Below are 15,699 nucleotides of genomic sequence, written 5' to 3'. Positions count from 1 at the left end.
ATTTAAAATAAAAAAATAAAAAACCTCACTGGTAATGGTTAATATATAGAACAATTCAAAATATTGGAGTACTGTAATGGTGGTGTGTAAATCACTTTTAACTCTAGTATAAAGATTTAAAAATATTTTAAAAAAATGAGTAACAATTTTAATGGATACTCTATGAAAAGACATAAATTATGAAATGAAACACATAAAATGTTGGGGAGGAAGTAATAGGACAGTGTTTTTGTATGCAATGGAAGTTTACTTCTCACCAGCTTCAAATAGAATGTTATAAATATGTTTGATGTAAGCTCCATGGTAACCACAAAGAAAAAAAACCTCTAGCCAGATTCACAGTAGATAAAGAAAAGGAAATAATAGTACTCTACTACTGAGAATCAAACCACAAAGAAAACACTGAGGAGGAACAAAGGAACTATAAAACAAACAGAAAACAATTAATAAAATGTTACAGTACATCCTTACCTATCATTTATTCATTCAAATGTTAATGGGTTAAATTCTCCAATCAAAAGACAGAGTAGCTGCATGGACTTAAAAAAGAAAAAGAAAAAACAGGACACATTTACATGCTGCTGTAAGAGAATCACTTCAGATTTAAGGATGCCCACAAGCTGGAAGTGAAGAGATGGAAAAAGACATTTCATGCAGATGGAAACCAAAAGAGATCAAGGGTACCTACAATTATATCAGACAAAATAGACTTTAGGTCAAAAACTGTAAGTGGAAACAAAACAGATCATTATATAATACTAAAGGGGTAAATTCACTGGGAGATACGACAATTGGAAATATAACTATATATAATTGTAACATTAGAGCATCTAAATATATAGGGCACATATTAACAAAACTGAAGGAAGGAATAGAGAGCAATAAAATAATAGTAGAGAACTTCAGTACCCCAATTTTATCTATGTATAGATCATCTAGATAGAAAATTAATAAGGAAAAAGGAAATATGAATAATACTATAGACCAAATGAACTCAACAGATATACACAGAACATTCTATACAATAGCACTACAATACACATTCTTCTCAAGCACATATGAACATTCTCCAGAACAGATCATATATTAGGCCAAAGAACAAGTCTTAAAATTTAAGAAAATTGAAACTACATCCAGGGGAGTTTCTGTGGTGGCACAGCAGAAAAGAATCCGACTAGTAATCATGATGTTGCAGGTTCAATCCCTGGCCTCACTCAGTGGGTTAAGGATACAGCTGTGGTGTAGGCCAGCAGCTACAGCTCCAATTTAACCCCTAGCCTGGGAACCTCTTTATGCTGTGGCTGCGGCCCTAAAAAAGCAAAAAGAAAAAAAGGAAAAAGAAAAAAGAAAAGAAAGAAAAAGAAAGAAACTATATCCAGGATATTTTCTAATCATAATTTTGGGAAACTGGAAAACTCACACATATGTGGCAATTAAACAACAGCCTCCTAAACACCTACGAGCCAAGAAGAAATAAAGTGAGAAATTAAAAAATATATTGACAAAAATAAAAATGGGAGCACAACATATCAAAACTTATATGATGCAGCAGAAGCAGTTCTAAGAGGGATGTTTATAGCAATAAATGCCTACATTGAGAAAGAATTATCTCAAATAAACAACCTATTTTTTTCATCTAAAAGAACTAGAAAAGAAGAAATAAGTGCAATATATCTGAACAAAACTTTTATTGAAAAATATTTGTGCACATCTATGTTCCTTGCAGCACTATTCACAATAGCCAAGACATGGAAACAACCTAAATGTCCATTGACAGATGAATGGATTAAGAAGATGTGGAATCCTACTCAACCATAAAAAAGAACAAAATAATGCCATTTGCAGCAACATGGATGGAACTAGAGACTCTCATACTAAGTGAAGTAAGTCAGAAAGAGAAAGACAAGTACTGTATGATATCACTTAAATCTGGAATCTAATATAAGGCACAAATGAACCTATCTACAGAAAAGAAACAGACACATGGACTTAGAGAACAGACATGTGGTTGCCAAGGGCGATGGGGAGGGAGTGGGATGGACTGGGAGTTTGGGGTTATTAACTATTGCATCTGGAGTGGGTAAGCAATGAGATCCTGCTGTACAGGACAGGTAACCATATCCAGTCACTTGTGATAGAACATGATGGAGGATATGTGAGAAAAGAATGTGTGTGTGTGTGTGTGTGTGTGTGTGTGTGTGTGTGTGTGTGTGTGTGTGTGTATGACTGGGTCACTTTGCTGTACAGCAGAAATTGATAGAACATTGTAAGTTAACTACAATAGATCAACTATAATAGAGTTGTAAATCAACTATAATAGAAAAAATAAAAATCTTTTACAAAATTATAAAAAGAAACTAAGCCTAAAGTTAGGAAAGAAAGGAAAGAAAGAAGGAAGGGAATAAATATCAGGGCAGAGATAAATGAAATAAAGACTAGAAAAACACTTAAAAAGATCAAAGAAACAAAGATTGGGTTTTTTGAAGTGATAAAATTGACAGACCTTTAGCTAGACTAAGAAGAAAAGAGAGAATATTCAAGTAAATAAACTAAAAAGAAAGATATGTTACAAGTGATACTACAGAAATAAAAAGGATATGAAATGTCTATGAATATAATTAATAAATCAAATCATCTAGAAGTGGATATTCCTAGAAGGACACAGCATATGAAGAAGTAGGCTATGAAGAAATAAACATGAAGATACATCCTGTCTTCATAGGATACAGCCTATGAAGAAATAAACATGAAGAAATTAGAATCTGAACAAATTGATGACAAGTAAGGATTTTGAATCAGTAATAAAAAAATCTCCAAACAAAAGTCTAGGGCCTGATGGCTTCATTGGTAAATTCTTTGTAACCACAGAAGATCCCAAATAGTTAAAGCAATTTTTCCAAGGAAAAGAAAGCACGAAGCATCATACTCCCTGATTTCAAATTATATTATAAAGCTATAGTAATCAAAACCATATGATACTGGCATAAAAACAGGTATATAGACCAATGGAACACAATTAAGAGTCCAGAAATAAACTAATGCATATGCAGTCAACTAATGGTCAACAAAGTTGCCTGGAATACACAATGAGAAAATGATAATTTCTTTAATAAATGTTGCTGGAGGAGTTCCCATTGTGGCTCAGTGGTTGATGAATCCGACTAGGAACCATGAGGTTGCGGGTTCAGTCCCTGCCCTTGCTCAGTGGGTTAAGGATCTGGCATTGCTGTGAGCTGTGCTGTAGGTCACAGACGTGGCTTGGATCCCACGTTGCTGTAGCTCTGGCATAGGCCGGCAGCTACAGCTCTGATTAGACCACTAGCCTGGGAACCTCCGTATGCCATGGTAGCAGCCCCAGAAAAAAGCAAAAAGACAAAAAAATATATAAATAAATAAATGTTGCTGGAAAAAGTGGTTATCTACATGCGAAAGAATGAAATTGGACCTTTTTCTCAGACCATCCACAAAAAGTTAATTTAAAATGGATTAATGATTTAAATGTAAGACCTGAAACCATAAAAATTCCAGAAGGGAACAGAGGAAAATTGCTTTACATTGGTCTCGGCATGATTTTTTTGGATTGAAGACCAAAGCATATACAACAAAAGCAAAAATAAACAAGTAGGATTATATCAAACTAAAAATTTTTACACATCAGAGGAAACAATCAACACAATAAGACACCTATGGCATAGGAGAACATACTTGATTACTAACAAATATCAGATAGAGTTCCAAAATATATATGGAACTCATACAACTCAATAGCCAAAAAACCAAATAACACTATTTAAATGGGCAAAGGGGAGTTCCCATCGTGGTGCAGTGGTTAACAAATCCGACTAGGAACCATGAGGTTGCAGGTTCGATCCCTGGCCTTGCTCAGTGGGTTAAGGATCTGGTGTTGCCATGAGCTGTGGTGTAGGTTGCAGACGTGGCTCGGATCCCACGTTGCTGTGGCTCTGGCGTAGGCCGGTGGCTACAGCTCCGATTCAACCCCTAGCCTGGGAACCTCCATATGCCTCGGGAGCGGGCCAAAGAAATAGCAAAAAGACAAAAAATAAATAAATAAAAATAAATGGGCAAAGGACCTGTATAGATATCTTTCAAAAGAAGACATGCACATGGCCAACAGGTATATAGAAAGATATTCAACTTGAATAATCAGGGAAATGCATCAAACCCACGTGAGGTGTCACCTCACAGCTATCAGACGGCAATTATCAAAAAGTCAAAACATAACAACTATTGGTGAGGACGTGGAAGGAAGGGAACCTTCAAACACTGTTGGTGGGAATGTAAATTGTTGCAGCCATTATGGAAAACAGTGGTAGTTCCTCAAAAATTAAAAACAGAACTACCATATGATCCATAAATCCTACTTCTGAACAATTATATGCAAACAAATTTGACAACCTAGAAGAAATGAACAACTTTCTAGAGACTTACAGCCCACCAAAACTGAATCAAGAAGAAATAGATCAACCGAACAGACTGATCACTAGAAATGAAATTGAATATGTAATAAAAACATTTCCTACAAACAAAAGCCCAGGACCAGGTGGCTTTATAGGTGAATTCTTCCAAGCATACAGAGAAGAACTTATACACATCCTCCTTAAACTTTTCCAAAAGGTTGAAGAAGAAGGAACACTCCCAAAGACATTCTGACACCACCATCACCCTAATACCAAAACTAGACAAAGATACCACCAAAAAAGAAAATTATAGCCACTATCTTTGATGAATATAGATGCAAAAATTCTCAACAAAATTTCATCCAAAAATATATAAAAAAGATTGTACACCACAACCAAGTGGAATTCATCCCAGGTTCACAAGGATGGTTCAACATGCACAAATCAATCAAGATCATATACCACATTAACAAAAGGAAAGTCAAAAACCACATGATTATCTCAGTAGATGCAAAAAAAAAGCATTTGACAAAGTTCAACATCCATTCATGATAAAAATTCTTACCAAAGTGGGTATAGAAGAAACATACCTTAACATAATAAAAGGCATTTATGACAAACCCACAGCAAATATAATACTCAATGGAGAAAAGCTGAAAGCCTTCCCACTAAAATCTGGAACAAGACAGGGATGCCCACTCTCACCACTTTTATTCAACATAGTATTGGAAGTCCTAGCCACAGCAATCAAACAAACAAAAAATAAAATGTATCCAAATTGGAAGAGAAGAAGTAAAATTTTCACTGTATGCAGATGACATGATACTCTATATAGAAAACCCTAAGGACTCCACACAAAAACTACTCATACTGATAAGGAATTCAGCAATGTAGCAGGACACAAGATTAACATTCAGAAATCAGTCGCATTTCTGTATACTAACAATGAAATATTAGAAACTGAATATAAAAATATAAACCTTTTAAAATCACACCAAAAATTTTAAATACCTAGGAATAAACCTGACCAAGGGTGTGAAAGACTTCTATGCTGAGAACTATAAACGTTAATCAAGAAAAAAGAATGAAATACTTAGAAATAAAATAAAGATGTGAAAATCTTGTACACTGAAAGCTAAAAAAAAAAATTGCTGAATGTAATTAGATACAAATAAATGCAAAGACATCTGTATTCATGAATTGGAATAGTTAATATTGTTAAGGACATCACTACCCAAATTGTTCTAGGATTCAATGCAATCTCTATCAAAATGCCAAAGATACTTTTTGCATAAATAGAAAATTATATCCTAAAATTCATATGAAATCTCAAGAAACTTCAAATAGCCAAAACAACCTTGAAAAAGAAGAAAGTTGGAGGTCTCACATTTCATTTCTAAATTTACTACAAAGCTACAGTAATCAAAACAGTGTGGTACAGACGTAAAGACTACTTGAATAGAATAAAGAGCCCAGAAATAAACCCTCACATATATGATCAGATGATTTTTGAAAAGGGTACCAAAAACATTCAAGGGCTAAGGATGATCTTTTCAACAAATGGTGTTGGGAAAACTGGATGTGCACATGCAAAATAATGAAGTTGGACCTTTATCTTACACCATATACAAAAATTAACTCAAATAGCTTAAAGACCTAAACCTAAAAACCTATAGTTTTTAAAACTATCAAGCTTTTAGAAGAAAACATAGACAATGAATTTCACAGCACTGATTTGGCAATGATTTCTTGGATATGGCACCAAAAGCAGAGTAAACAAAAGTAAAAATAGATAAATTGGACAACATTAATATATTTAAAATTCTAGGCATCAAAACACAACCAACAGAATGAAAAGGCAACCTGTGGGATGCAAATCTTGTACCTGACAAGAATGTAAGAGAACTTTAAGACATATACAACAAAAAAACTACCAGTCTGACTTTTAAGTGGGCAAAGGATTTGAATAGACATTTCTCCAAAGAAAATATACACATAACCAACAAACACATCAAAAAATGCTCAGCATCATTAATCATTAGAGAAATACCACTTCATGTCATTAGGATGGGTATTATTTTTTTTAAAAAAAGCAGAAAATAGCAAGTGTTGGCAAGAATGTAGAGAAGCTGGAACCCTTGTGAGGTATTTATGGGAATATAAAATGGTTCAGCCACTATGGAAAACAGTATGGTAGCTCCTCAAATAATTAAAAATAGAACTACCATATGATTCAGTGATTCCACTTCTAGGTATGAACCCAAAAGAATTGAAAGCAGGGTCTCAAAGAAATATTCGTTCATAGTAGTATTATTCACAATAGCCAAAAAGTGGAATCATGCCAAATATCCATTGATAGATGTATAGATAAACAAAATGTAATGTATACATAAAACTGGGATATTATAAAGACATAGAAAGGGATGCATTTCCGATACATGATACAACATGGATAAACCTTGGAAACATGCTAACTGAAATACAGCAGACACTAAAGGCCACATATTGATTCCATCCATATGAAATATCCAGAAATGAAAACCCAGTGAGACAAAAGGTAGATTAGTGGTTATCAAGGGCATGGATATGGAGGGAATAGGGAATGACTGCTTAATATATACAGGGTTTCCTTTTTGGGTGATGAAAATATTCTGGAACTAGATAGTGGGATGGTTGCAAAACACTGTAAATGTACTAAATGCCACTGAATTGCACACTATAAAATGTACACTTTAAAATAAAATTTTATGTTATGTTAATTTTAGCTCAATAAAGTAATTGTCCTCTTCACACTATTTATGAAGCTTGTAGACCAGTGGAGAGGCTTAGTGGTTAGGAATTTTGTTGGTCTAAACTGGATGAGATGATGATAGGATTTAGAAAACCACTGCAAATGTCTAATATTGAAGACCACACCATCATCTTTTTAACTGGTAAAAAGAAAATGTGAATCTTTTGGGCCTATTTAATAATCATGATATTAATTTCTCTAATACCAAATACATCTCAGCCTATCACCAAATGTCCCACTGAAGATGCGTTTACTGGCTCATTGCATTCTAATCCTCAAAAAGGCTTGCTTAGTGCCAGAAAATAGGGCATGCAGGCACGACACCTTATTCCAAACTAATGCTTATTTGTTGGGTAACCACAAGGTTTTCATCACATAGAAGCAGTAACAACACTGCCTCTGTCTTTCCAGCTGGGGCAATATACCACAAGAAGTTACCCAAGGACATCCCAAAAATTAAAGGGCTACCCAAGATGCTACTTTTTGTTTTTTTGGGACCTCGCCCAGAGCATGTGGAGGTTCCCAGGCTAGGGGTCGAATCTGAGCTCTAGCTGCTGGCCTATGTCACAGCCACAGCAACACAGGATCTGAGCTGTGTCTGCGACCTACACCACAGCTTACAGCAATACCAGATCCTTAACCCACTGAGCAAGGTCAAGAATCGAACCCGCATCCTCATGGATACTAGTCAGGTTTGTTAACCACTGAGTCATGACAGGAACTCCCCAAGGTGCTACTTTTAATTATCAAAATTAAAAAGAATTGTTTAAAACTTTATACTTTTAAATCAACTATACTTCACTAAAAAGATAAAAAATAAATTTTAAAAACTTTATATTTTCAAGTTAGTATAACTGTTCTAAGAAAACAAATAACCAGGTTTTTTATATTAAATTTACATTATTTAGTTACTATTTTATATAGACACTTGGTTCTGAAAATTCTCGGTTGTGTGTGTCTATCTGGTTCATCGCAGAATCATTAGTTTCCTGAGCCTCCATTCGTTAAAAGCCTGTAGTGCACTATATTTATTGTAATGGCTAAAAATTCTCCTACGTATTTCCAAGTTCCTCAAGGCAGGTGCTCAGTTTTCACTCCGCTTCAGAATAACATGATTCCATAAAAATGCACCTCAAGCTATGGTTCTTAAAATAGTGTTTGATTTTTAAAATTTTTTAATGATTTTTATTTTTTCCATTACAGTTTATTTACCGTGTTCTGTCAATTTCTACTGTACAGCAAAGTGACCCAGTCTCTCTCTCTCTTTCTCTCTCTCACACACACATACACACACATTCTTTTTCTTACATTATCCTCCATCACGTTCCATCACAAGTTACTAGATATAGTTCCCTGTGCTATAACAGCAGGATCTCATTGCTTACCCACTCCAGATGCAATAGTTAATAACCCCAAACTCCCAGTCCATCCCACTCCCTCAGCAACCACATGTCTGTTCTCCAAGTCCATGTGTCTGTTTCTTTTCTGTAGATATGTTCATCTGTGCCTTATATCAGATTCCACATATAAGTGATATCATATGTCTTTCTCTTTCTGGCTTACCTAGTGTGAGAGTCTCTAGTTCCATCCATGTTGCTGCAAATGGCATTATTTTGTTCTTTTTTATGGTTGAGTAGGATTTCATTGTGTATATATACCACAGCTTCCTAATCCAATTGTCTGTCAGTGGACATTAGGGTTGTTTCCATGTCTTGGCTATTGTGAATAGTACTGCAATGAACATATGGGTGCAAGTAACTTTTTCAAGGAAAGTTTTTTCCGGATATATGCCCAAGAGTGACATGGGGAGTTCCCGTCGTGGCGCAGTGGTTAATGAATCCGACTAGGAACCATGAGGTTGCGGGTTCGGTCCCTGCCCTTGCTCAGTGGGTTAACGATCTGGCGTTGCCGTGAGCTGCGGTGTGGGTTGCAGACGCGGCTCGGATCCCGCGTTGCTGTGGCTCTGGCGTAGGCCGGTGGCTCCAGCTCCAATTCGACCCCTAGCCTGGGAACCTCCATATGCCGTGGGAGCGGCCCAAGAAATAGCTAAAAAGACCAAAAAAAAAAAAAAAAGAGTGACATGGCTGGGTCATATGGTAGTTCTATATTTAGTTTTCTGAGGAATCTCCATACTGTTTCCATAGTGGTTGTACCAATTTACATTTCCACCAACAGTGTAGGAGGGTTCCCTGTTCTCCACACCCCCTCCAGCACTTGTTTTTTGTGGACTTATTAATGATGGCCATTTGGATTGGTGTGAGGTGGTACCTCACAGTAGTTTTGATTTGCATTTCTCTAATAATCAGTGATGTTGAGCATTTTTTCATGTGCTTGTTGGCCATCTGTATATCTTCTTTGGAGAAATGTCTATTCGGGTCTTTTGCCCACTTGTCAATTGGCTTGTTGGTTTTTTTTGCTGTTGAGTTGTGTATGTTGTTTGTATATTTTAGAGATGAAGCCCTTGTCAGTTGCATCATTTGAAACTATTTTCTCCCATTACATAAGTTGTTTTTTTGTATTTTTTGTGGTTTCCTTTGCTGTGCAAAAGCTTGTCAGTTCGATTAGGTCCCATTGGTTTATGTTTGCTTTTATTTCTGTTGCCTTGGGAGACTGACCTGAGAAAACATTTGTACGGTTGATGTCAGAGAATGTTTTGCCTATGTTCTCTTCTAGGAGGTTACGTTTAAGTCTTTCAGCCATTTGAGTTTATTTTTGTGCATGGTGTGAGGGTGTGTTCCAGTTTCATTGATTTACATGTGGCTGTCCAGTTTTCCCAGCACCACTTGCTGAGGAGACTTGTCTTTTTCCCATTTTATATGCTTGCCTCCTTTGTTGAAGATTAATTGACCCTAAGTGTCTGGGTTTTTTTCTGGATTTATTTCTGGGTTCTCTGTTCTGTTCCATTGGTCTGTATGTCTGTTTTGGTACCAGTACCCCACTGTCTTGATGACTGTAGATTTGTAATATTGCCTGAAGTATGGGAGAGTTATACCTCCTTGGTTTTTGTTCCTCAGGATTGCTTTGGCAATTCTGGGTCTTTTGTGGTTCCATATAAATTTTCAGATTGTTCATTGTAGTTCTGTGAAATATGTCCTGGGTAACTTGATAGGGATTGCATTGAATGTGTAGATTGCTTTGGCAGCAAGACGATACCCACTCTCACCTCTTTTATTCCAACTAGTATTGGAAGTCCTAGCCACAGCAATCAGACAAACAAATGAAGGTATCCAAATTGGAAGAGAAGATGTAAAACTGTCACTGTATGCAGATGACATCATACTCTATATAGAAAACCCTGAGTACTCCACACAAAAACTGTTCAGACTGATCAAAGAATTCAGCAATGTAGCAGGATACAAGATTAACATTCATAAATCGGTTGCATGTCTGTATACTAACAATGAAATATTACAAAAGCAATATAAAAACACAATACCTTTTAAAATTACACCCCCCGAAATTAAATACCTAGGAGTAAGCCTGACCAATGAAGTGAAAGATTTATACACTAAGAACTATAAAACATTAATCAAGGAAATTAAAGAGGCTTCAAATAAATGGAAAAATATTTCATGCTCCTGGATTGGAAGAATTAATATCATAAAAATGGCCATGGCACTCTACAGAGTCAGTGTTTGATTTTATACATTTCCAGTTTTTAAGGTTAGATACATTTAAATTATCTTAAATATTTTATTTTCTTGTTTTGTTGTTTTGTTGATGTATAAATACATACTCTATTCCAAGAACTAAGTTGTAAAGAGTATGATTTCATGAATTTTTACCTATATATACACCATATAATCACCAGCCAAGTTAAGATTTTGAACATTTCTAACACCTCAGGAATCTCCTTCACCCCCCTTCCCAATCAGTTTCCTTTCAGAGGTAACCACTAATCTTTCTATCACCATAGTTTGGGTGATAGAAACTATCACCATAGTTTAATTTTGCCTATTTTTGAAACTCAGAGGAAAAGAATCATAGTATGCACTGTTTTGTGTAAGTCTTTCCCTCAATGTGATGTTTTCTAAATTCATTCATTTTGATGCATGTTTCAGTTTTTCATTCTTTTTACTGCTATTAGCTATTCTATTTTATCATAGCTGGTTTACCATTCACCAGTTGAAGGACACTTGGGTTATTACTCTTTTTATCCATTATGAATAAAGCTACCATGAACAATCTTGTACCTGTCCTTTGGCATACACACACATACAAACACACACACACACACACACACACACACACACACTCATTTATCTTAGGTATATAACTGGGAATGGAAATGCTGAGTCATAGGACTTGTGTATATTTAGCTTGTCTAGATAATACCAAAGAGTTTTCTGAAGTGGTTGCATAAATCTACACTCCCACCAAGATGTGTTCATCAAAATGCACCATAAAGTAAGTGAAGAGGAAAGCCACAGACTGGTAGAAAATATTCAACAAAGAACTATCATCCAAAATATATAAATTATTCTTCAAATCAATACTTTAAAAAGATATAACCCCATTGTTTTTTAATAGATAAGAGGCTTGAATAGGCATTTCATAGGAAGTTACCCAAATGGCCAATAAACTCATGAAAATGTGCTCAATGTCATTAGTAATCAATGGAGTCCAAATTAAAATCACGATAACATTCTACAACACACTATCTAAAATAGTTAAACTTTTAAAGATTGGCAATATCAAATATTTCTAAATGACTTAAGAAATTGGGCTTGTAAAAGACTTTTAGTTATAGCACTCTTACATCAATCTTGTGAAGTATTTTTTCCTCTATTTTATAGATGAGGAAACTTAGGTTGAGAGTATGTGATTTTCCAAGGTGATTTTTAAACTATTAAATGGCAGAGATGAAGTTTAAACTCAGAAAATCTGATCAAAGACCTTTCTTTTTTTCACCTCTGTCTACCCTTTGGCCCAAACAGAAGAAAATTTACAAGTTTGTATTACTTTAGAAAATCATTGGCATATTTTTTGCAAGATTACCGAAGTATGGCACAAAAATGGCCATACCAGACTAAAAATTTCTGAAATAGTGAGAATATCCAAATTTATACTCATTTGCAAAATTAAAATATGCAGTGTTACAAGTAGTCTCACCCAACTTCTCCAAGAATGTCGCCTGTGAAAAATACAACTTAATGACAAGCATAGTTTATTATCAACAGAGTCTTGGCAACAAGGTGTCATATATCTGTATGCAACATCGTATTATGGTATAATGGAGTGGACATTGCACAAGTCTTAGAGTCAGGTGAACTTGGTTTGGGGCTTAGTTTTGCTGCTTTTACTAGTTGAGTGAGTATAAGATAGACAAGGTACTTAATCTAAGTTTTATTTTCTTATGAAATAACACTACCTATCACATAGAGTTATGAATATTGAGATTAAAAAACAGGTGAGATAAATGACATAATTATCCAGAGAGTTATAAGTCAAAATTGTACCTGAGTTTCAAGAGTAGGTAACAAATATTTTCATCTAAATAGTTATTGTTATTTTTAAAATATTTTCTGTGAACCTTGGAAAGAAAAATCTTGCCTCTCATTTCTCCTTCCAGTTCCACTTGTCCTATACAGACAAGGAGCGATATGAAAATGAAGAGAGACCTGAGGTCCAGAAGCAGATGCTTGTTGATATGGCCAAGAAGCTACCAGTTTACACAAGAACTGGGAGTGGAGGTCAGTTCATCCAAAGACACCTAGGGAGGCAGATCGGCAAGGATCTCAGAAAGACTGAATCATAAATATCCTCAGTCTAGCCCCCTTTCCCATCTTCTCATCTGAAAAACACTATTAATAGAGTTTTTTCTCAACATTTTGTTACAAATATATCAAACATAATCCGAGATGGAATAATTATAAAATAAGCATCTGTCTACCCACCACTGGAGTCTACCACTATCATTTTGCTATATTGCTTTATCATGTATCTGTCCACAGATCCATCTCTCTATCCATCATTCATCAAGCCAGCTTATATTTTTTTTTAAAAAATTTTTAATTGAAGTATAGTTGACTTACAGTGTTGTGTTAGTTTCTGGTGTATGGGAAAGTTTTTCAGATATATATATATATATATATATATATATATATATATATATCTTATTTCATATTCTTTTCCATTATGGTTTATTACAGGATATTAAATATATTTCCCTGTGCTATACAGTAAAACCGTGTTGTTTATCTATTTTACATATAGTAGTTTGTATGTGCTAATTCCAAATTCCTAATTCATCCCTCCCCTAACTCCTTTCCCTTTGGTAACCATAAATTTGTTTTATATGAGTCTTTTTCTGTTTTGTAAATAAGTTCATTTGTATCATATTTTAGATTCCATGTATAAGTGATATCATATGGTATTTGTCTTTCAAACTTATTTCATTTAGTATGATAATCTCTAGATCCAACCAGGTTTTAATCCTTTTTATGGCTGAGTAATATTCCATTGTGTATATGTGTATATGTATATATATATATATATATATATATATATATATATATATATATATAAATGCCACATTCTTTATCTTTTCATCTGTCAATGGACATTTAGGTTGCTTCTACGTCTTGGCTATTATAAACAGTACTTCAACGAACATTGGGGTGCATATATAACTTTTTTTTAGGACCGCACTCACGGCATATGGAAGTTCCTAGGCTAGGGGTCTAATTGGAGCTGCACATGCCAGCCTACACCACAGCCACAGAAAGGAGGGATCTGAGCCACGTCTGCAACCTATAGCACAGGTCAGGGCAACACTGGGTCCTTAACCCACCAAACAAGGCCAAGGATCTAATCCACATCCTAATGGATACTAGTTGGGTTCATAACCTGCTGAGCCACAGTGGGAACTCCTATATATCTTTTTGAGTTATGGTTTTCTCTGGATATATGCCCAGGAGTGGGATTGCTGGATCAAATGGTAGTTCTATATTTAGTTTTTGAAGGAACTTCTGTACCGTTCTCCATAATGGTTGGACAAATTTACATTCCCACCAACAGTGTAGGAAGGTTCCCTTTTCTCCATACCCTCTCCAGCATGTGTTATTTGTAGGCTTTTTTTTTTCTTTTTTAGGGCTGCACCTGTGGCTCTAGGCTAGGACCAGGCTAGGGGTTTAATTGGAGCTGCAGCTGCTGGCCTACACCACAGCCACAGAAACACCATGACCTACACCACAGCTCACAGCAATGCTGAATCTTTAACCCACTGAGAAAGACCAGGGATAGAACCTGTGTCCTCATGGATACTAGTTGGGTTCATTACTACTGAGCCACAATGGGAACTCCCTCCTTTGTAGACTTTTTAATGATGGCAAGCAATCTTATTTTTTAAATGCATTTCAAAGTAAATAGCAGATCTAACAGATATTTTGTTATTCTTTATTGAGTGAAATTTATGTATAAGACAAACATCCACAAATCTTAAGTGTACCATTCAGTGTTTTTACACATCTACACACCTGTGTAACCAAAACCTCTTTAAATATTACCACACCCTGTAAAGTTCTCTCATGCTCCTTCCCAGTCAATCCCACCAACAAACCAAAGACAACCACTATTCTGATAGTTTTCCACCATAGATTGGTTCTACCTGCTCTAGAATTTTGTATAAATGGAATTATACATTATGTACTGTTGTATCCGGCTTATTTTATTCAGCATGATGTTTTTGAGACTCATTCACATTCTTATGTATTTCATTACTTTTATTGCTGAGTAGTATTTAATTGTATGAATATCGTAGTTTGTTTATCCATTCACCAACAGTTGCTCATTTGTGTTATTTCTAGTGCTTAGCTATTACGCATAAATCTGCTATGAACATTCTCATATGAATGTTTGTGCAGAGACATGTCTTCATTTTTCTTTGGTAATATTCACTATGGCATTTTACTGTTTGTTTTCAACTGCATGACTAGAATACTGGCTGAAAAATTCCCCACTTTAAAATTCGAAAACCAAGGTTCTTTTGACAAGTAATTCTAATGTTTCTAATAAGGAAAATCATGTTTCAAATCTTTGGGATGTATACTGTTAGACATTTATATTCATCTCTTTATCATAAAATATGGGGATATTTTAATATAGACTGGGTATTAGATGATGTTAAAGCATCAGTTTATTTTGTTAGAGCATTAATGTCATGGTGGTTATGTTTTTTTTTTTAAGTTTTCATGCATACTGAAATTTGGTGAAGAGGAGACAGATAGGAAATTATCTATATAATTTCAAACAGTAGTAAACCGAATGGTGTGATAGAACAAAGATTACAAACTAGAGGCATATGGGATAAATTTGACCCAGAGATATATTCTGTTTGATCCCTAATGTGACTTTTAGACCTTTGCAATTTTTACTAATTTTTAACAGAATATTTCCACACAAAAATCTACATTTCTGGCTTGTCTTGAAAATTCAGATGCTGGCAGCATTTGATCTGCATTTCCACATGGGAAAAATTAGCTAGAGCCC

At 35.1% G+C, this 15,699-nt stretch overlaps 1 protein-coding gene across 2 annotated transcripts in view; it reads left to right on the top strand.

Moving 5' to 3' along the window:
- Window positions 1-15,699, top strand: part of ZDHHC15 (zinc finger DHHC-type palmitoyltransferase 15) — a 93,678-nt gene that overhangs the window by 44,201 nt on the left and 33,778 nt on the right. For both annotated transcript variants that reach the window (XR_007132833.1, XM_047765070.1), the window contains exon 4: window positions 12,782-12,902. Coding sequence is in view for 1 of the 2 variants with exons in the window: in XM_047765070.1 (XP_047621026.1) it covers window positions 12,782-12,902 (121 nt within the window). In the remaining variant the exon portion in view is untranslated. The remainder of the gene's footprint in view (window positions 1-12,781; window positions 12,903-15,699) is intronic.

This window comes from Phacochoerus africanus, chromosome X, assembly GCF_016906955.1.
Source record: "Phacochoerus africanus isolate WHEZ1 chromosome X, ROS_Pafr_v1, whole genome shotgun sequence".
Lineage (NCBI taxonomy): Eukaryota > Metazoa > Chordata > Mammalia > Artiodactyla > Suidae > Phacochoerus > Phacochoerus africanus.
Note: the sequence above shows the minus strand (reverse complement) of the source record. Positions and strands in the feature narration are given on the sequence as shown.